Below are 22,263 nucleotides of genomic sequence, written 5' to 3' on the forward strand. Positions count from 1 at the left end.
AAACACCTGCCTTCAGAAACAAGGTTATCATTCCTTTCTAGCCTTACTTGTATCATGCGGTAGATTTCTTTGTTTTAATTTAGATTTTTATTGGAGTGTATATTAACGTTTCTTGTGGATGTAATATTGTTTAAATGCTAAATATAATTCTCTTGTAAATTAATCAGCCTGATATTGATATGTGAAAAGGGGTATCAACATCGATGAGTTGTTTGTATTAATTGGATTAGGTAATTAGTTGTGCTCAAAAGTAACTTCAGTGTCAAAACATGTCAGCAGTACTCATACAGTAGTACTCTCTCCATCATATATAAACAAAAATATTGTTGAGCACACAGTTTTCTAGTTGGAGTTGTAAGATAGAAGTTGAAAATAAATCATCTAAATTCAAGATCATGACGTTATTTCAATGACGAGAAAAGGACAAGATATTCACGTCATGACACTAAACACATGTGTTGAAGAACAGCTAATAGTATTTTTTACAATGATGCCAAGTGTGAAAATCTGAGCTATTCGGCAAAATGCTACAGGGCAAACCGATTTTGTGTCCTCTTCACTATGTTTATTCACAGGTCTGTATTGAGAAGGTTACACACAAGTGATTACCAGTGCATCTTAGGTGGTTAAGATGTTGAGGTGCACGGGCATCTGGGGCATGGTCACCTTGGCATAGCAAAGCCTCTCGGCCGTGACATGACCACACGAAAAGAAACAAAATGCAAGATCGATATGATACACATGACATGTCAGATTCAAAAGCTAGTAATTGTTACATCAGAAGTAGATTTGGAACTGTTTTTTGAAATTTGCCCCCCTCTCGAAAAATTATAGTAAATGTAGTATTATAGTATCTAACTAATGGGTCAAAAAATATAGCGTCGCTGTGAGGCCCACAAAAACAGTATCCTTCAAGTGTGTGTTTTATTCATCATCGGTATTTGCTCTTGGAGGTTGACCTATATTCCCAGGTATGTAGATAGAATAAAATCGGACAGAATGTGTTCTAGTCTACATGGCGCCACAAGACATTCGTCATCAAGCACAAGCGGCTTACTGAAGCGAAAATCACAGTTGGACGGTTGTATGACTTTCAATTGAACTAATAGATTCAACTTGTAAAGCGCAGTTTCAATACAAAATGATTTTATTACAAAAAGCACAGCTTTCTTTATTTCGTGAGAAATTTGTACACGAAAACCTCACGGTGTAAATTTACAAAGCAATATAAAAGGTGACATTTCGTCATTCATTATTATTCAACAATTTTGATCTGTCCATGTTTTAAGATGAAAAAATATCTTGTTAAAAGATAACATATTGATCAAATTGCAGGTGTCAATCAGTTACCTGGAACTTCTCAAATTTATGATAGTTGGTTGACTATCACTTTTAAAGGTCATGGCACACTAATTTTTAGAATTTCCGTTTAACAGTGAAATAAAATCCAGTTAACCCACTGAAACATTTGCCATTTTTATTTTACCAAATCTCATTAATTTGCTTAAATAAAGATTCAACAAAATGAGGACAGCGCACTTTGTTTCACTCATTGTGTGGTTCAGTGACGTGAGCAAATCTACACTCCTTTGGGCAGCCATACCGGCCAGATATCAGCGTTTCGTCTATTTGACTGTACATGAACTCTGATGATATTACTGTCAAAATGTCTAAATGTTATGTCAAACAGTGTAATGTTGGTGATTTGATACAAGGGGGCCATACTGCACAGATAGCATAATGCGGTGTTAGATGCTGATTTTGGCGGGAATGGCTGCCCATACATTCCACGCATCGACTACGTGCATACACATTGAGGCACGTTCTATTCATAAATCATAATGCTCAATATTCACGGAAGTAATATTTCTGACTATAGACGCAGATATCAGTGCGAGGATCTGCGGAGATATCTTAAGGCTGGCTTATGTCGACAAGCAACGCGACGCCTATCGACGACTCCTACCGACGCAACTGAGAGCAACCGCGATCGCAGCCCAGCTTATGCCGACTGCGCTCCGATTCGCAGCAACTCAAGCCGACTAGCGGGATACGAGATCCTCCCAGTTGCTCCCCGGTTGCGTCGGTTGCGATTACTAGCAACTGCAACGGCTCAAATGGTCACGTGATAAGCATTTTGAGAATAAATTTGAATTATTGGGAAATATATTTCTATACAACGTTCTAGCGACATTATATAAAGATGGCCGCTCACACCATAATTCTACCAATTTCGTTTCTAGATCTTCGGTCCAGTCTTCTGCCGTGCTGAAGGTTTGGTTTACGTTTTGAACTCCTTGAATTTGAAAGTTTATGACTAATTACGAATGACGCTAACTAGCGGTGATAATTTGTACTATGCGGTGTCCTATTGGCTGGAACCCCTGCGCTCAGTTCCGTCGCGTCGCAGATGAGCTTATGTCGGCTGCGACCGAAAGCAACTGTCCGCCTACCGTAGGCCGGAGTAGAACATGGGGCACCTAGCGCTCAGGATGGTTAAGGCTGGCTTATGTCGACAAGCAACGCGACGCCTACCGACGCAACTGAGAGCGACCGCGATCGCAGCCCAGCTTATGCCGGTTGCTCCCAGTTGCTTCCCTGCTTATGTCGGTTGTGATTACTAGCAACTGCAACGGCTCAAATGGCCACGTGATAAGCATTTTGAGAATAAAGTTGAATTATTAGGAAATATATTTCTATTAGAAAAGCTATTTCTTTAAGACTTTGATCTTTCTGATTCTGTTTTGAATACAACGTGCTAGCGACATCTATAAAGATGGCCGCTCACACCATAATTCTACCAATTTCGTTTCTAGATCTTCGGTCCAGTCCTCTGCCGTGCTGAAGGTTTGGTTTACGTTTTGAACTACTTGAATTTGAAAGTTTATGACTAATTACGAATGACTAACTAGCGGTGATAATTTGTTCTATGTATATGCGGTCTCTCATTGGCTGGAACCCCTGCGCTCAGTTCCGTCGCGTCGCAGATGAGCTTTTGTCGGCTGCGATCGAAAGCAACTGCCCACCTACCCTAGGCCGGAGTAGAACATGGGCAACTAGCCGGATACGGCTTGCGACGAGTCGGTAGGCATCGCATTGCCGTCGCAAGCCGGCTTATGTCGGTACGATAACTGGCAACTGAGGCGACCGCCGATGATCAAGTGATAAGCATTTTGACTATAGATTCGAATTATTTTGAATTATTGGGAAATATAATTCCAGTAGATAAGCTATTTCTTTAAGATCTTATTCTTTCTGATTCGCTTTTGAATACAATACGCTAGTGACATCATATAAAGATGGCAGCTCACACCATAATTCTACAAATTTCGTTTCTAGATCTTCAGTCCAATCATTTGCCGTGCTGAAGGTTTGGTTTACGTATGGAACTGCTTGAATTTTGAACATGGGCAACTAGCCAGGTACGGCTTGTGACGAGTCGGTAGGCGTCGGGTAGGCGTCGGGTTGCCGTCGCAAGCCGGCTGATGTCGAACCGATAGAGCAGCAACTGGCGGCCTCTAGAAGGCCGCTAGTTGCCGCTAATCGGCGATAAACCCAGTTGCGTCGGTAGGCGTCGCGTTGCTTGTCGACCTCGCACGCTGCACTCAGCTGATGTAGGGTTTGACATCCAATTTTCTTGTTTTAACGAAACTGCTGGTGACCTTAAGCATGTGCAGAGGAAGAATCTACAAGGTCAACTGGAAACTGGAACTATCACTAACCTGGTTGACGGGGGAAAGGATTTAGGCCTACCGTGTTGTCGAGTAAAATCTAAATTTCACTCAGCTATATCGTATCATAGACACTCCCCCGTGTTACCGTGATATTCGGTATGTGACGCGTCGATATAGTCTTTGTGCAGGTCAGTGTACACGCAGTTCATTTTCGATCAAAAGTGACATCAGGTGAACCCTGAATGATTGTCTGAGGGTTCCAGGCAGTAGATTGATACATGGATTATACACGTAGTAATTCAGCCATAATAAGATGATGTTCAGAACTAACAACATTAACAGACTATAAAAATAAATTCTGAATCCATAATCAAAACCATTTCTACAAGTTATACCTAAATAAAAAAAATACACACCCACACAATTGGATAATGAGCTTCATCATTAACAGTACCTTACCTTACCATTGGGTGCACATTTGTGGGTTACACTTCAAAGGATGACTCAGAATGCCATATTTGGATATTCTGAGGGCCATTTCTATTGGAAGTCAGGTATGAAAACCAAAATACAGTAAAATACAGTAGACTCTTAACTCAAATCACTTGAGGTCAGTGGTTTTGTTCGAGTCTACTGATAGCTTGAGCTTAACAATGGAAACTTCATAGATATTGGCAAAACTAAGAGATGGATTATCTTAGCAGATTATATACATTTACCATACCATTAGTTAGTTACCTAATCGTTGGTGGTAAGCTTTTTTATAATCGGATGGGCTTATACCAACGTTAGGGATGACAAGGGCCAAAACACGGTTGAAAAAAGTAACACTTCAAAAATATACTTTCTATTCACTTCAGTCCACAATTAATGGCTTAATTCACAAACAAACACAGGTACCTTTCGAAATAATCCAATTTTATGTATGTTTCGAGCAATTAATCAACATTATTTTGAGAAATTAATTAATTTCTCCACAAATTTCGCCATTGGCCGCCATTTCTCTGTATTGCATACATGTGGCATGATAGACAAGGTGACCGACAAGGATTTATATAAAACTTCCAAGACGAAACTACAATTTTTATTTTTGATGGTTTTCCAACATATATTTCAAATCTTCGTGCTTTCCATGATAAATAATGAAATAATAAATTCTGGATGAAGAAAAATGTGAATAATTGTCAATTTCTTAATTTTTTCAATTTCGTTGTTTCGTTTTGATAGTTTGTGCTGTTGTCCTAGCCTCAGTCCACAGGTGCAGCACCCTCCACAAGTTTTCAAAATGGCGCCGTTGAATTGAAGGAAATTTACTCTCATTTTACGGCCGATTTTTACATGGATTAAGATCGTCAGGTGAGGTGTTATATGTATCAAACAAACTATGAATCTGTTGTGCGTTGATTACAACAAAAATTAGACGGATATCTTAAGAGACAATGAAATGCCAGGCAAATTACTTGTCAGTCAAATGACGAAGATTGCATACAAAAATGACCTTCCCATTCCTGACTCGTTTGTGAAAATATCCGATCGTGAAACTAAACCACAGTCAGTTTACTGACTACCATTCCATATACAACTGTACCGTACATAATGGTGGGAGTTCAAAATTCAAAGACATCTAATTGAAGATTAACCCACAAATGTGTCACTCAAAAAATTACATCTCACAAAATTTACAGATCATTATAATACACGACACACATGGAAATTTTACACAAAAATAAAAATGAAATACTGAGAATTACTCATTACAAGCATTTTTTTCTTTTCTTATCAATATCACGACTATGATTATAGAAATGCAACTATCCAGACCAGAGATCAAAATAAAAATGACAATGTTACAAATGTTGAAATTCTAAACTGGTATAGGCGTTCTATGGAATGATCAACCCTCATATAACAATGTATTGTAGTAATAATATTGCTCATTTCAGGTGATTTGCGACTGATAAAATACATCCGGTTTATAAGTCTGGATTAAGCATGATATTTCACATACATTCTATGTATTGATGTAGCATTAATATCGGTAATATCTCAATAAAATCAAAGTAGGGATTTATCTGATCTGAATTAGGCAAGCTTTTATGCCACCAGACTAAGTCATTTGTTACAATTAACAACTTCGATTTTCGAAGTCTATAGAAAGAAACTAAATTGGTTTGAAGACGCATTTTTTTTGGTTTTACCTTGTGAATCTTTTACATCCACTAACCTTCTACAGACCTTGCTTATCGAGCAGAATTGACTATGCTCATTTTCAAAGAAGTAATGGCCTCAAATTATGCAATGTTGCTACTTGGAATCATTCAATGATTTGATGTATATTCTGTGCTGAATGTCATTGATACGGCGACCGACTGTTTGGTGATGTTTTTCTTTCAAATGACAAACTGCGGTCGGGAAACTCGTAGCCTGAACTCCATAGTCTATTAGTATATGGTGATTGGATGCCTGAAATACACAATAACAATTGAATGTTCCACACGTTTTCAATATTTCAACCTAAACCTATTTACCCAGCTCCTAAGGTTGTAACGATGTATTGAGGGTAATCGTAGCTTGCTTACCGGTGGGAGTGTGAGGGGAGTAATAGCCCACAGTTGGCGATCCAGGTTGAGGCGTTCCTATCAAATTTCGCGCTTGATAGGTCGACTGATCGGAGTTTTGGAATTGGCGAGGCCTCGACAAGAAATAGTAACCTACAAATATCAACATGAATGCATGATTTATCCCGAGAGTAGTAAATATCAATTGCAACTGGTTTGAGGAATCTGTATACACCGAGGATTCAGTTCCCAACAGCTCGAACTAGACGCATTGACCCAACTCTTGCGCCACCGTGCGGGATCTATGCAAAGCAGCAGAAACAAACATGGCCACCTTTTGGATTTTCAATGTTAGAAATTGTATATGAATTTCAATTATTTCAGCTGTTAGGGTTTCAAGGTACAACATAACAAGATGATGTGATATGGCGATGTTAATACCGGTAAATGATAATGCCATAGTGAAGCTAGTCACGAACTATCCCGATTGAGTGTACAGCGGCCAAAAACATATAAATTTGCGTAGTTACATAACTATTTGCAGTGAATAGCAGACGAAACAGGAAGCCTTAGTGGCCATTAAAACAAACATAATAGTGATCACAATTGAAAGATAATAATGATATACAACTTAAGTTATAATTATGGCCATTTCTAAGATTATATTACTAATTTGTAGTCAGTGCCGAACGTTTGGTTTTGGAACAATAATGAGGGGTGGTAGGTAGTCATTCAATTCAAGTCATGATTTACCACATATTACTTCCTTGTTGTTGAAAATCTCGTGAGAATGGCGCAACATTGACACTGGCAATAAATGCCAAATATCATACATATTTTTTTGTACATATTCATAATCTATCCGCTATAAAGTGCTGATAAACAATTGCATGTTTAAGATCACTGTTTGGCAGCGATGGTTGCCTGGGATGGTTGCCTTTTTTTCACAAGAGAGCTTCAGCCATCTTGTTTGCAGTGCGCATGCTCCCCATTCTGTTTGTAAACACAATCCACACCCGTGCAGTTCACTCGCTGTATCAGCGTTCACGGCTCTCAACCTACGAACAAAAACTCGGTCAAATGGCTTCTGGAACCCACCAACCTGGGCACCAATTCTACGATTTTACATGATTAAATCGATTTCTGACACCGTTTTGGCATTTTTTATTTGTGTATCTAGTGTTAAACGTGTTTATCAGCACGGGGGACCTACAGTGGTTAAGATGGATCTTTGAACATATGAACAATTTTGAAATATTGATTTTTTGCCGCGTATGTCATTCATATATTTCAACTCATAACTGTTGGAGGATTTAATCAAAGAATGTCGTTAAGCCTTCAAACAATCGCACATGTGATCGGCCGCCCTGCTTGTGCTTGAAATGGAAAATTAGTATCTCGTACAATGATGAGTGATCGAAAATAATAGATGATATCTAAATCATTCAATTCTTTCAAAATGCATTGGAAAATGTGGTTTGGACATAAAACAAATTTTTGATTACCTCATTTCACATATTGCCTCTCCCTGGACGTATTAACTACATAATGATTGTTGTGCTGGCCACAAATGCACACCATTCACACTACACTAGCCATTCAACACCCAACTACCCACAGCTTTGATATAACCATCCTATAATCCAGTGTTTTTCTCCCTTGATACATCAAATTTTGCATATATTTACCAGTAAGTGGTGGACCACAAATAATAACTCGATCGGATTTAACGGCATTTCAGTATAAATGCAATAAAGGTTTTACTAATAGGTTTTATGTATACTTAAATAATTCATCTTGAATTCGATTTGCGGTCCATGGTTTCATATCACTGCTCTCAATTGTCTGAAAAACTTGAGAATCACCAGCCTCAAGGGACTGCCAAAATATAGCGCCTACACACGGGTTTTCTTAATGGCATAGATACAATACATGCTCAGCTTATAATTGAGTATTTTATACCGAAAAATATCTAACAAGTTCCGTAAATTTCAATCAAATCGTCTCACATCCTAAAGCAAACTACATATAACAAATAATTACCTAGGAAAATGCAGAGTACAGTCACTATAACCAAGATAAGCAAGTTCAAATAATTCTCAATAATCAATGAGACCAATTCAGCCCAACCTCGATCACCACGACTTTCAATCCTTGGCATCGACGCTACATGAATAAATAAATAGATTGTTAAATGATTAGATAATTTAAACATTGTCTAATGCGAAAAACAAGTAATTGAATAGTAAAAGGCATAAATACAACTTGAATTCATGTTCTGTAGAAAAAGCTTCAATTTGGTTTGGCAAAGACTACTATTTCTAGCACCCAACATGAAGACAAGCTTTAGAACATTACCAATAGCTATTCAGTTCATATCCGAAATCATCACTGTACCTCCTGGTTGAGCGGGCATCTGTCCAACAAGTTTCAGCTTGATTGATACTTTCTGTTTTTGACCGGTTAACGGACAAGCGACCTCAATAAATAGATTATTACTCTCCAGCGAACAGGTGGCGCTACCCTTCGTAAGCAGACGTATTGGAAAATGAAGAATTGTGTCCGATTGTTCATCTACTTCCGGTTGAAGCACTTCCAGCATTGAAGGGTCACTTGCAATAACCTAAACATTTACAAACACTTCCAGTTATGCACAGCAAAACTAATTACTTGATTTATATATCGTAAATTTGCATTTGAATATCAGTGATATTGATCTAATTTGATTTGACTCATTCTATGAGTACTACATTGTATTCTACAACAGTTTCGTCAAATCAATGTTGATTTATTTTGCAGCGTTAGGTTTAGGATCTTACTACAGTGTTATATAACATAGAATCTCATCATTTTCGTTCGCATTATTATCATCATAATCATGCCATTTAAGAAAATACACAAGGCTCGTCAACAGTATGATATGATTAATGAACTTTCAACAAAACAATATTTTGGCACCTTTAGTTCCCTTTTTACACGTCCAGCGGCCGAGATACGTATCCTAGCAACAGGCATCAGATTGCTTAGTAACAGCTCTTTACTGTAAATATGGAATGTTGGCAAGAAGTCGAATTCGACGTAACGTGAAGTTATATCGGATTGCTGATCGGTGCGGGGAATGACCGCTCGTAGACGAATTGAAATATCCATCGAGCTGAGTACTGCAACTTGTTCAAGTGTAGTTGACGTTGACAGCTTACACGCATAATTTCCTAGACGCCACAAGAAATAAGGATGATTATTCATTGATAATTAACTGGACTAGATGCGCAGGCCCCATGTGGGCTAGAAATGAATGGAAAAAGACAAGTTAAATATGCTGTTCTATTGATATCAAGATTCAGGGATGAGAACGCCGACCTACCACCGAAATCAGTGGAATTTTTTCTCCGATTACACACCCGAACCACTTGATATTTTTAAGTACAAAAATCCGCGAGAATTCTCATCCCTGAAGATTAGATGAGACAACCAACTTACCAGTTTTTGTGTCTAAAATGGCAGACACGTGAAATAGATCGGCTATAGTTATGTCAGGATGGCTACCAGTCATTGAAACTTCACAGTAGAATGGAACTGATTCGTGAAATACATCCATTTCGCTCACTAATTCACTACAATTGTTGCCTATCAAAAAAGTTTGCTTTGTTTTGCATCAATTCAATACACGAAATAAAGCTAATCTAGGCATAGATGATGTGGTGCTTGTTTTCTAAGTGCTTAGGGTTAGCCATGGATATTTCTTAGCTCGCTGTTTTCGTTTCAATCCAAAGTTTAAGGGTTTGTTACTGGGTCTAGTTGCTCAATAGTTGCTAATTTAACCATCCGATAAATACTTTGGTATGGCAGATTGCCTCCTCTGTTTGTAGAACAAGAGGACAATAAGGTCCATATGGTTGGAGACGAAACAAGGCTTGATGCATTTCATTTTGAACCGACGAAGCTATGAAATTCAATTCTTCTACGAACTTGGTCCATCAAGAGATTACTCACATATACAAACTTAATAAGTCACGAAGCACAGATGGGGAACAGATACCAGTGAGGAGGGTGATCTGTTTTTGCTTACCTATCATATTGGTCGGAAAATCATTTTCAGTATCAGCATCTTGCGCATGAATATCTCCATCGTGCAGTATGACAGGCACGCTATATGATTTAGAACGACCGATCGCGTTACTCAAAAATGGAACGCTATTTGTGAGAAGCTCGATTCGAGACACAGGTTTCACGGACACCTCGGAATATGTAGCCAATGAGCTGGATACGTTGTAAACAATTTGAACATGGCCGACGCTTGTAGCAGATGCGATTCCGGTGCGACTGTCTATTTGTAATGCGTCACCGACAACCTTCCATTTACCGCGATGGCCTGAAACAATATTTGAATATAGGTCTATGATGTTATTCATTGGTAGAAGTGATAAATACTGAAGCGAGCTACATTCAAATACTGACAAAAATTTCCACTGGGTACGAAGTTCATTGTAAAAATGCAATGGGTTTTTTAATTAACAGTACAGAAGAACATATTTGCTGAGCTGCAAATCTCTAGAAAGTACTATGAGTAATAAATTCAAATTCCTTTTGAGTAAAATTTGTCCCACTTTTATCGAAAATGTTCGCATGAATTCAGTGATCCATGCAGTTACAACTGGTAAATTTATGAACACATAAAATTAATCAAATCAGTATCTCTCCAACTCATTACCAAAGATTAACAATAGCAACATTCACACAAGTATTCGTGTACTGTACTTAGTGTTAACACGCTTATATTATTCGAGGCCAACTCTGGGCTTTATGGTACCGAAATATAGGAGCATGGAAAGTCCAAGAGTGGAAAGTGATTCCGCACTGAAAAACGGATCCAGGCGCGGTACAATCTTTAACTCCTTTTAAAATAAGAAACCACCAATAACAACAAATACATATTGGCAGTTGTAGCCTCACTCATCAGTATACAGCATTTACTTATGTTAGCTAAGAGCTTTACAGCGGTTTAGTGTGCGCCGAACCGGCAATTCAAACTGCCCTCTAGAAGACAGGAGAGCGGGTTAACAATACAATGAAGGTTGGATATACAAGAAAATAATATAGGACTGAAAAACCAATTTGAAAACTCATCCCAACATACCGGTAACTTAATTGGGCTTACATGCACAGAATCACATGTGAATGCTACTACTTGTATAAGCGTGGTATTCTAGCAAATTCGGGACCATACCAGTATGGTATTTCCTAAGCCCAGAATCTTAAGTGAATGCTGTTTAATATGGAATATTAAGGACTATCTGGCAGGTCTGATTTTTATGACACGCTTAAATCATTATGTAAGAATCTACCGGTATGTTAAACAACTGTTAACATTTGTAAGAAAGTGATTTGAAAGTGTTAAGAGTCGTTTCTTTACAAAATAATTGCTAGCACTCTGTATGGGGTATGTTTTAGTTGAATGGTAAAGTAGTAAATAGTAAGGGTAGAACTGTGCACGTGTACTAGCAGTAAGCATCATTAAATAGGTAGAGAACTGAGGAGAAGTATGCGATTTTGATTTCTGTGCATCCTCACTTGTAGGGATCAGTACCTGATGGCATTATCAGATTGCTGTGGTACAGATATCAGCCATTGTTACCGGTTAAGACTATTCATGCATCACAAATCTAAACTGAATTCCTCTAATGGGTGACCACTCTTTGTTCGTAAATTTGCATTTTCTATTCTATGTTTAAGGGCAATATTCTCCCAGTAAATTTCAAGGTAAAGCAAAGGTTTAGCCTAGAAAAATGAACACACTGGATCTTGTGATATCAATAAAAACTATCCTCGATCACATCAATTTCATGTTTTCTGAAAAATCTATTGATATTTCAAGTTTGGTTTACTTTTTCAGAATTCCCTGATTTTTCAGGTTTTCCAGGTCAGTGAGCGATCACAATGTATTTCCTGTATCAACTCTGCCTAAATGAAACACAATTTCTGATTGGCCAATGATGTTATCATAATCTAACGGTCAAATAGATACCACCCATCTGGTTTACTACGTCATGAAGAGCATTGTACTATGGCAGAATCTTGCGATGCCATCAGGTTTGAAAACCTGCCCGAGAGGATGGAGGCGCAGGTATAACGAAAAATATAATACAGAAATAGGGAATCAATATTCACAAACAGCAAATAAAAACAAAATGCAGACAAAATGCAAATTTCAGTTTTTACCTGTTCTGGTAACACTGGTATCTACAGCGGCAAACACATAATTAAAAGAAAATAAGAACGAACTCGTTTCGCAAAAATGAATACATCGAAATAAACAATGTTTTAAAGAATAATCAAGCTAACCGCATAGCGCCCACACTTAAGTCAAATAAAATTCGCTACTCCTTCATCAGATTCTCACTGAAAAGTTTAATTTTTTTTGCAATGATTTCCAGCATCTAAAATGAAAGCACTGAAGTAAAACCGAATTGGCTCAAACAATCCACCTCGAAATCTCGTGAAAGATGTTGCAGCTGTACTGTTTTTTAGTGCAGTCAAATGAACATTTTGCTGACTGAGTTGATGACTGAGTACATTGTTATCATAAAACAGAAAAGAACGACCGCACAACTAATTCCTAAATTCAAGTATTCTGCGTTTAATTTGCAATTGTTTTTCGAGCATTATTTTACTTAGCGAAATCACGTTTTCAGCTAGTGTGGGAGCCATGTGACCCAATTATCTGTCGAACTCAGCGGACAGATTATCTTACCCTCATCCGATCGTATCGGGCTGCTGAAGCAGATTATGTCGCCAACGGTAACAGTCATTTTTGATGGTTGAATTGCAACACCAACGACTATATTGATGAAGTCACTGATCCGAGGATTGGCTTCATCCCAAACTCGTAAAACTGTCTGTCCCTCTTCCGTTGCCCGCGCAATGAGAGTACTGTTCACAACACCGGAGCTCACTTGCAGCAAATCAAACCTGAACAACAGAAAGTTATGATTCTTTATATGTATTTTGTCGTGTTTTTATTGCAGGATGAATGAAAGCTAAATTAGAAACTATAATACAGCTTAGCATCAATTTTAAATGTTAACATTTTTCCTTTTTGTTTACGTTGAAAACGCAAATTGATCGGGATCACGTATAAACAGGTGTCAGGGAGAGGCATCAGCTACCCTACGGCAGTCCCAAATGTGATAGTACATTAACATATTATAATAAGCTGCCGTTGCCGATTATTAAGCCTTAAAGGTTTGCGATTGTATGTTACCTGTTAGGTCGTAATTTCAGTCTGGTGTTGGTAGCATGAAACTTCTGTCCGATATCATCATGGTATGTGACCGTAAAATGAAGCATCGCCCCCAGCGGAACAGATGTCAGTTTCGTAAGGCCAGTTGTTTGTATAGTGGAGTCCACGTTTAACATCATGTAAGCAACTGGTTTCACCTACAAATAAGACATCACAATTTAAATTGTTTCATACAGTCAAGCTAAGTTAACACGTCATCCCGGTTAAACCATACACGCGCATATAGATGACAATCGTAATCCCTTCTCAATTTCTGAGTCTAATTAATCATACTCCATAATCTATATTCTCACTTATTTTGTAGACAAATATGAGATCTCACAATTTTGCAATTGATTGTGGTAACAAAATATGCCTAGGTACCAATATAATATAGAAATACTAAGTTCTACAATTCAACGCCCCCTGGAGATCATATACAAAAACCAGTGACCTTGAAACTTAGAGCAGCATGTAATTTCAATTTACCTGAACTAATATCACTAATGTCTGATTTATACCAAACTCCTCAAGTGAATTGATAAGTAAACTATTCTGTCCAATAACTGATCCAGATTTCAGCTGACCACCAGGGCCGAGTGAAATAACAGGCTGTCCTTGACCGAGTAACTTGTAAGTTATCTTGTGAGCTGTTGAATCCCTGTAGTAATAAAGATAAGTAAGTTAAAGCATTCGAGAATATCTTTCAAAGACCAGAGACGAAAACAGTCCCGATATCAAAAACACATTGTTGCTTTGAGTAGCCAACAGCCGGGAGATTTGCAAAATATCAATGATCTTCTATAAAATACTTAGTTATAGGCTAAAATGTACATTTCAGGAAACAAAGATGGGTGCCACTGTCATCTTGAATGCAGTTAATTTGATTAATAAAACATCAGCCATGTAAACATTTTTTCTAGAATCAAAAGCATTCATGATTTACAGTTTCTAATATTTCCAAACGTACCTGTTCGTTTTGATGAATGTCTCGGTATTCGGAGATATGATGACGCGACCGTCACAGGTCTCGGGATTAACAACACTCAGTTTCTCAAACACCTGAATTTGTACTTCATCGGATAACAGTGAATTATCAACCACCTGACGTGCGCTATCGGCAGCAACTGTGGCAGTTAAACGAATAGTTATATGCCCTTCTTGCTTGGCAGCCAATCTCATGGCAAAGTTACTCTCTTTAGCCATTTTGATTCCACTCTATATATAAAAATATGAACATCAAGAAGACATTAGACACATTCTCAACCATACAAATAACGCTACAATAAATGCCATGTGTTTAAAAGGTTGATAACTTTCAATTAGCCTTGGTAAACTTCAATTCAGTCACACATTTATTTAAAAGTGGGTAATTACAAAAGATCTCTAAACAATCGTAATTCATTAGGTATGTATGCATCAATGGGGGAGAGGAAAAACCTTGGCCACTTCTATCACAATGCTTAAAATTGCATACATGGGACAGGGTTGAACATATAAGACAAGTTTTAGCGTTCATCCTTCGTGAACAGCCCCAAACTGGTATGGAAAAAAATGCACCACTTCTATCCGCCAGTAAATCATATGTACCTTGTGAAATACAGACTTGAGGGTAGCTACTTCTTTGTTATTGATAGTCCACGTCAGCGTAAGAGGAATGATAGCACTACCAAACGCAAATGGCGTTTCATGTTCATTCATACCCACTGCATGTACGGGCATCTATAGAAATCAGAAAACAGCTTACTGTAAACGATACTATCATATTAGCTGGTGATAGAATAACTACAGTCAGATATGGCAAACAATTTAACCACAACTAAACCAGGAACGAATAAGTTTTACCATTTTTGATATTAAAAGCTAAAAATCTAATCTTTTAAATAAGTTACGTCATATCACTTTAGCTTTAAAATGTAGCCACTCTGTAAAAAATACTCGCATCTGTGCTGTAATATTGAAACATTACCTCAATTCCTGCTTGTATACGAGACAAAGGTGCATCAATTCTAATACCATACAGCATCACGACATAAACAGTGACTGAATCCTAAAATACAAATAAATATATTATCAGGGATATGAGACGATAGGTAACGTTTAAAAAACCCGAGCAGAATGGTAGAGTAAACAGCCTGAACTAGATTCTTTATCCAAGTATCACTTACTGATCGAAACAAATCCCCTGGGTTTAGTTTTGGGCACTCACTGCTGCAGTAAAGCGCAGCAAAGATCAAGCAAAGGGGTTATTTACTTAAGACCTTATATTAAGCAATGCAATCCATTAATAATAACAGGTGACCAATTGTCTAATGTCTATTTCAACTTGACTAGAGAGCACATCAGGTGGCCTAGCTCAGTCAGTTTTGGTGGTATATACCTGATAACTAGGGGTCCAGGGACACCATGCCCACTTGGGAAGTGGTTCCAAATGCTCAACAATCTAACTATTTCAATATTCAATGCCCCCTGGTGACCATATACAAAAACCAATGAACTTGAAACTGACCACAATCATAGACCATGTCAGCAGCTACGATTTTGTAATTGATTGAGATAACAAAATATGCCTCGTTACCAATTTAATATGGAAATACTAAGTTATTCTACTATTTAACGCCCCCCTGGTGACCATATAGAATAACTTATGTCCTTAAAACTCGCAACAATCATAGATGATGTCATGAGCTACGACTTTCCAATTGATTGTGGTTACAAAATATGCATAGGTACGAATATAATATAGAAATGCTTAGATATTGCATTATTCAACCCCTGGTGGCCATATACAAAAAGCAATGACCTTGAAACTCACCACAATCATAGAACACGTTATGAGCTACAACTTTCTAAATGATTGTGGTAACAAAATACGCTTAGGTATCAATATTATGTGGAAAAACTTTTTCCCACTTACGAATGAGTACTGGTGACACCAAGATGGCCGCCAATTGCGTCATAATTGGCTGATGAAAAATACCTGTCTCAGGTATAAAACATCCCTTTCCAAAGAATACCCATCACAAATTGCAATGAGAAATGGTAAACCAGTAGGAAGCGACAGGACTCAGAATTCGGGCCAAAATTAACCTTTTTGGGCACTAAAAAGGTCATAGGATGGCCATCTTGAGTCCGATCGACCCAATTTTTGTTATGCTGATTGGCCCTGGGGGAATTCACATATATCCAAAAGATCAAGGTAATTGATCAAAGCGTCTTCAACATTTCCCTTAAAAAGTTCAAAAATGTGTAAGAAGTGCTGATTTTGGCGAACAACAATGGCTGCCAGTTGGCCATCTTGAATCTGACAGGGCCAGTTTTTGGGCTGAAGATGTGTCTAGGGTAGATACATGTGTAACCCAAATATCAAGACATTACCTTGAAGTGTCTTCAAAACTTCCCAAAATAACTGGATTCCGTCTACGGACGGACGGACGGACGCTACGACTGACGGACGAAAAGTGAACACAATAGCCCGCTGGGACTGAAGTCCCAAGTGGGCTAAAAAGTCTTGAAATAGACATAAGCGAAGGCAATTTACTCCGGAGTATTGCAGAGGAATTGCATTAATTACCTGCGAATAGATGATTTTATCACCAGTTTCAGGGTCGACACCGACAGCGCGTCCGATGACTGTAGTGTTACCGAGTTCAAGAGCTTCTATTAAACCACCGTTCGAGACTTTAGCTACATCAGTTGACTGTATTGTATACTCGATGGTTGATTGGGGTTGGGGACCGCCGTAACTAGTAACCTAGGTCAAATATACATCGCATCAAATTCATCTGCTCATACATTATCTCCAAATTTGAGACAGGAACAGGAATTAATGAACACATTTCAAAATCAAAATAAAGAATTGACTGCCTAAAAACAAAAATGTTCTAAGTACATCCAGATAAGAGACTCAGAGAAGTACCACAGCAGGCCATAAGATTATGTTTCAAGGACAACTATGAATTCTCCTATGTGTTTGAAAATACGAAATAACCACAAACCTGGAAAAGTGCCCCGATGATAAGAGTAATGTTTCGCGGGTCGAGGCGCAACGGTGGGAAGACTTGAATATCGCGAGGTTGACTGGTAACTAGGTCACCTGTACGAGCAACTGCCTGCACTGTTAAACTCGTTGTTCCCAGAATCTGACCGTATATCAAATACGTCACTGTATAACGACTCGACGAGAATGGTCTAGAGTATAACATAAAATTAAATATCAAGTAAAATGCTTAGTTTACCATATTTGTAGTCCATATGTGGGGGGCAATAAAAACAGTGGATGGATGATAGGGAATACTAGAAACTAAGTTTCCATGATGGACACTCCTCGTGCGGCATCTAGAAACTGCTGTGATACTAACACTCTAGAAGAATGGGTAAGCTGCAAGAGGATGCAATAAGCCACCATTAATTGACTTGAAAATAATTACTTACTTCAGAGTGATTATATTCGATCTGACTGTCGGTTTGAGATCCATCAACTGAAAGTACTTGGCTAACAATGGCTGCCCATCACTGTCCAATACTCTTACAGTAGCGTAGATTTCACTATAGATTTGAACCTACAATTACAACATTTACTAACGGTAAGTTTCAGGGATCATAATATCCAAGGAGCTACTGATTACACTGAGTACATACTTTATCAACAACTTTTACATCGATTGTTGTGGCTCCTGCTATGAACACATCGGCAGTCGCTCGCTTTTCACTGGCTAAACACAAATCAAAAGCCGTTACGACCATCATTCCATCGTGGAGCGGTAAAACCTGAAAACATCATATCACAAATCCATCAACTCCACACTTCCCAGTAATCTGTATTCATACCAAAGGTCCACACTAAAGTGCTTTACCCTTGAGATATGATCGAATGACATACTACCGCAAACTTACACTAATAATTCACAAGTAAAGGGAAGCCAGCGTTGATAAACTGTAGTCACTAATGACAACTGTACCTTTTTTTCAATGACAATAATCTTGAATCCCACCAGAAAACTGAGTGCATGTAACATGTTAAACAGCACTACTAGCACACGTAACATGTACTAAAGCACTGCTAACACATGTAACATGTACTACAGTACTACTAGCACATGTAACATGTACTACTAAGGACAAGGGAATAGTATTAAACGAGAGCTGAGATATATACCGTGAGTTTTTTCGTTTTGGCATCATACGTCGTTTTAGCGATATCCGAGCCTCCTTGGTCAATGTGAAAATATCCAGAACCTTTGTCGATCGATAACTTCACCTAAATAAATACATACGTAATCATGACATGGTCTATAGCCTGTAGTTTGTAAAGTAGAAATGCCCAAAAACCCACATCCATTATTCAAACTACATGAAGAATGATACTACGTATTACGAAAAAATTACCATTCCAATTTTCATTTTAAGAAAAAAATATGTGTGTAGTGGATACTCTGCAACCTGCCAACCTGCTTTGGCAGATTTTTCGGTGGCACCTTGAAATTCATATGAAGTTTGATATGAATGAGAACCTACCTTATTTTCAGGATGGTTAAACATATGAGTGCTAGAAGGCGATATAACTGCATCTTCAACCAGCATCAATACTAAAGATTGACTAATTGCAGGATCAATTATTTCCTACATGAAAAATGAAAGAAGATAATTTATGGCAAGAGCCCCAAGGGGTCAGCTGTCACATTTGCTTTTCATAAACGATGCATTCAAAATAAACTCCCCGCTCGATATATCTTTCACAGTACAATCTGTTTAGCACAATCAAAGCACTGACAGCACTAACGAATACCCCAGATCAATTTTTTCAATTCATAATATTGATTTGAATGTGGAATAAAATCGAATTGAATTTGAGGCAATGTTCAATTAAATAAAATCTAATCGGATTTTATTTTTTTCTTTGTTCAATGAAATGAAATTTATTTGGATTTGATGTTATTTTGCAGGATAAAGTTTGATTAAATTTGCCTTTCGCTTGATGAATAGAATCAAAGCAGTTTTCATATTTAGGTTCTCAAATTTGAATCAAAAATAAAAGAATCTTTAGAAAGCTCACTCACCGGAAATCTTACATACTGTGACGAGAAATAATCGCGTCTGTAGCGTTTTATCGTAGCGGTTATCATCACCGTACCATTTTTTCCCCTCATCAATACATTCTGATATGCTGAATGATATAATCAAAGGTATTGAGTAGGGGATGAACTTAGTGTAGAAATGTACAGGGACCAGTTTTTCTGGAATTTCACCATTTCATGATATCATGGATTTTGGATGGTCATAATTTCTAGTGTGGGATTCAGCTGACACAACTTAGTGTTTCATCAATTCACCAACATGGCTAAATACACTTACTTCTCAATGCACTGACAATGTTGTTTGATTTTTTCTGCAGTTCAGTAATCATCCCTTCATCATTGAGCATAGCGAGAGAGTTGTCTGATAATTTCCAATCAATAGCTAGCGAACTGAAGTTGTCAAATCTTCTGCCGTTACTATCTGTCACCAAAACATTGATATCCAGGTCTTTGTGCGAGTGTACAGGTATCTACATGATAAACATCATCGGTTGAGCAATGGGGGTAATGTACATAAACTGCTGCAAAATCTATTGACAGAAAATCAAAAGCTGTATTCGTTTGGGAGACCGGAGTCAACTCCATCAACTCTGAATGATGTTTGTTTGCAAACTCATGACAGTGTGCGCTAGCTATTCTGAAACATGAAACACTGCGCTAAACATTATACTTGTTATAATGCTGCGAGGAGAGACGGTCGGAGTAGCTAAACAAGAAACTTTGACATAATAACCAATCAGTGACAATGCCTGGCTCGCATGACTGATCACAATCACTGTCATTTCGACATCATATGAGGCAATTACTACTTTTCTCAACTCAGGAGCTATCAAATAATGTCATCAAAACAGTGCGATTCACAGCTGATAAGTCTTAGATTGATCATGGGCCCATCAACCATACTGATTTTGACAGTTTTTATCTCAATCTCCCAATTGAACACTGGTAGCATGAGCTTACTGGATGATTGGCATCTGGAGTGATAGGACATGGAGGTAAATCACTCGGATGTATCAATAACGGTGCTAAATGTAACCCAACTGGAGGTGCACATGCAAACCTAAAAATAAAAACGAATATAGATTCAGTTTATAGATGGACAAAAATGGAATCGGCTGCTGGGGCTAAGATACATGTATAACGAAATATCTCTTGATTGTGTCGATGGACAAATGATGGACAAAAGGTGACAATAGCTAACTTCTAAGTGGGCTTAAATTGTGCTTGAAATATTCGTTTCATTCTAGAAACTAAAATTCATTCAGGAACATCTGGTTGATGAGATACAAATCTAACAAGTGACGTCCCTGATTGTCTTTACCTGATTGAAGCTTGCGCTGTGACTGGGAACCGATTCTTTGATGTCTCTCCATTTCCAACATTGACAGTCAGTGACTGAAAAATAGAAGTAAAAATAAAAGAACAATTTCCTTATTGGAACTTCGAACTAACTCAATTCAAACATTTTTTATAACGCACCTGTTCTGCCAAATTTGTGCAGAGAATGTGGAATACGTGATAGCTCTCTGAGAATATGGAATAAAAACATTAGACAATGTGTGAAATAGGATCATTCAGTAAACAGACCACAAAACGAATTGTACTTACTTTGAAGTCCAAGAGAGGTTAACTTCTCATGCGTCACTACATCAGGTTTTTCCACAGTCACTAAAATAAAATCAACGCTTTCAATGACTACATCAGTTAGAAATAAGCCAGAAGGCCAATTTCCAATCAGAATTTGATGCGAAAATTTGGATTCCCGCAAGTTGAAAGGGCATCTCTGCTTCATAGGTATAACAAAAAAGCTAAATACCCTAAGGAACTAGGGGTCCAGGGACACCATGCCCACTTGGGAAGTGTTTTCAAATGCTCAACAATCTAACAATTTCAATATTCAATGCACCCTGGTGACCATATACGAAAACCAATGACCTTGAAACTCACCACAATCATAGAATATGTCAGCAGCTATGATTTTGATAACAAAATATGCTTCATTACCAATTCAATAAGGAAACATTAAGTTATTCTACTATTCAACGCCCCCTGGTGACCATAAACAATGACCAATGACCTCAGAATTTGGGCCAAAATTTACATTTTTGGCCACTAAAAAGGTCATAGGACGGCCATCTTTAGTCCGATCGACCCAATTTTTCTTACGTTGATGGGCCCTTGGCGGATTCTAATATAGACGAAAGATCAAAGTTATTGATCAAATCGTCTTCAAAAAGTTCAAAAATGTGTAAAAAGTGCTGATTTTGGCAAACAACAATGGCTGCCAATCGGCCATCTTGATTCTGACAGGGCCAGTTTTTTAGCTGAAGATGTGTCTAGGGTAGATACATGTGTAACCCAAATATCAAGACATTACATTGAAGCGTCTTCAAAACTGCCTAAAATAACTGGATTCCGTCTATGGACGGACGGAAGACGGATGAAAAGTGAATGCAATAGCCCGCTGGGACTAAAGACCCAAATGGGCTAAATAAATTGCCCATGGGCAAAGTGTGGTTTACCTTGAAAGCTAGAGGTTGTTTGGAGTAAGGACATTGCTTGAAAAATCTTTTTAATTCGTGACTTCAAAGTTCTAGAAGTTTATATTGTATTTTTTCTTTCTTAAAGAATTTTTTTGTAGTCAAGTAAGACCAAAGATAAACATTTGTTTATGG

The 22,263-nt window shown here is 37.9% G+C and overlaps 1 protein-coding gene across 1 annotated transcript in view; it reads right to left on the reverse strand.

Moving 5' to 3' along the window:
• Nucleotides 1-1,129: 1,129 nt before the first annotated feature.
• The window catches only part of LOC141912972 (nuclear pore membrane glycoprotein 210-like), a 29,564-nt gene continuing 8,430 nt past the window's right edge, over nucleotides 1,130-22,263 (reverse strand). The window contains exons 16-40 of the mRNA XM_074804410.1: nucleotides 21,197-21,256; nucleotides 21,068-21,114; nucleotides 20,910-20,983; nucleotides 20,549-20,648; nucleotides 19,878-20,058; nucleotides 19,571-19,677; nucleotides 19,029-19,133; nucleotides 18,670-18,771; nucleotides 18,153-18,281; nucleotides 17,946-18,073; nucleotides 17,510-17,702; nucleotides 17,086-17,265; nucleotides 15,481-15,561; nucleotides 15,102-15,233; nucleotides 14,482-14,729; nucleotides 14,001-14,172; nucleotides 13,494-13,669; nucleotides 12,984-13,201; nucleotides 10,348-10,604; nucleotides 9,713-9,875; nucleotides 9,191-9,444; nucleotides 8,630-8,855; nucleotides 8,276-8,398; nucleotides 6,254-6,385; nucleotides 1,130-6,137 (exon numbers count right to left, since the gene is read on the reverse strand). Of these exons, the coding sequence (XP_074660511.1) occupies nucleotides 6,025-6,137; nucleotides 6,254-6,385; nucleotides 8,276-8,398; nucleotides 8,630-8,855; nucleotides 9,191-9,444; nucleotides 9,713-9,875; nucleotides 10,348-10,604; nucleotides 12,984-13,201; nucleotides 13,494-13,669; nucleotides 14,001-14,172; nucleotides 14,482-14,729; nucleotides 15,102-15,233; nucleotides 15,481-15,561; nucleotides 17,086-17,265; nucleotides 17,510-17,702; nucleotides 17,946-18,073; nucleotides 18,153-18,281; nucleotides 18,670-18,771; nucleotides 19,029-19,133; nucleotides 19,571-19,677; nucleotides 19,878-20,058; nucleotides 20,549-20,648; nucleotides 20,910-20,983; nucleotides 21,068-21,114; nucleotides 21,197-21,256 (3,701 nt within the window). The 3' untranslated portion in view covers nucleotides 1,130-6,024. The remainder of the gene's footprint in view (nucleotides 6,138-6,253; nucleotides 6,386-8,275; nucleotides 8,399-8,629; nucleotides 8,856-9,190; nucleotides 9,445-9,712; nucleotides 9,876-10,347; nucleotides 10,605-12,983; nucleotides 13,202-13,493; nucleotides 13,670-14,000; nucleotides 14,173-14,481; nucleotides 14,730-15,101; nucleotides 15,234-15,480; nucleotides 15,562-17,085; nucleotides 17,266-17,509; nucleotides 17,703-17,945; nucleotides 18,074-18,152; nucleotides 18,282-18,669; nucleotides 18,772-19,028; nucleotides 19,134-19,570; nucleotides 19,678-19,877; nucleotides 20,059-20,548; nucleotides 20,649-20,909; nucleotides 20,984-21,067; nucleotides 21,115-21,196; nucleotides 21,257-22,263) is intronic.

This window comes from Tubulanus polymorphus, chromosome 11, assembly GCF_964204645.1.
Source record: "Tubulanus polymorphus chromosome 11, tnTubPoly1.2, whole genome shotgun sequence".
NCBI lineage: Eukaryota > Metazoa > Nemertea > Palaeonemertea > Tubulaniformes > Tubulanidae > Tubulanus > Tubulanus polymorphus.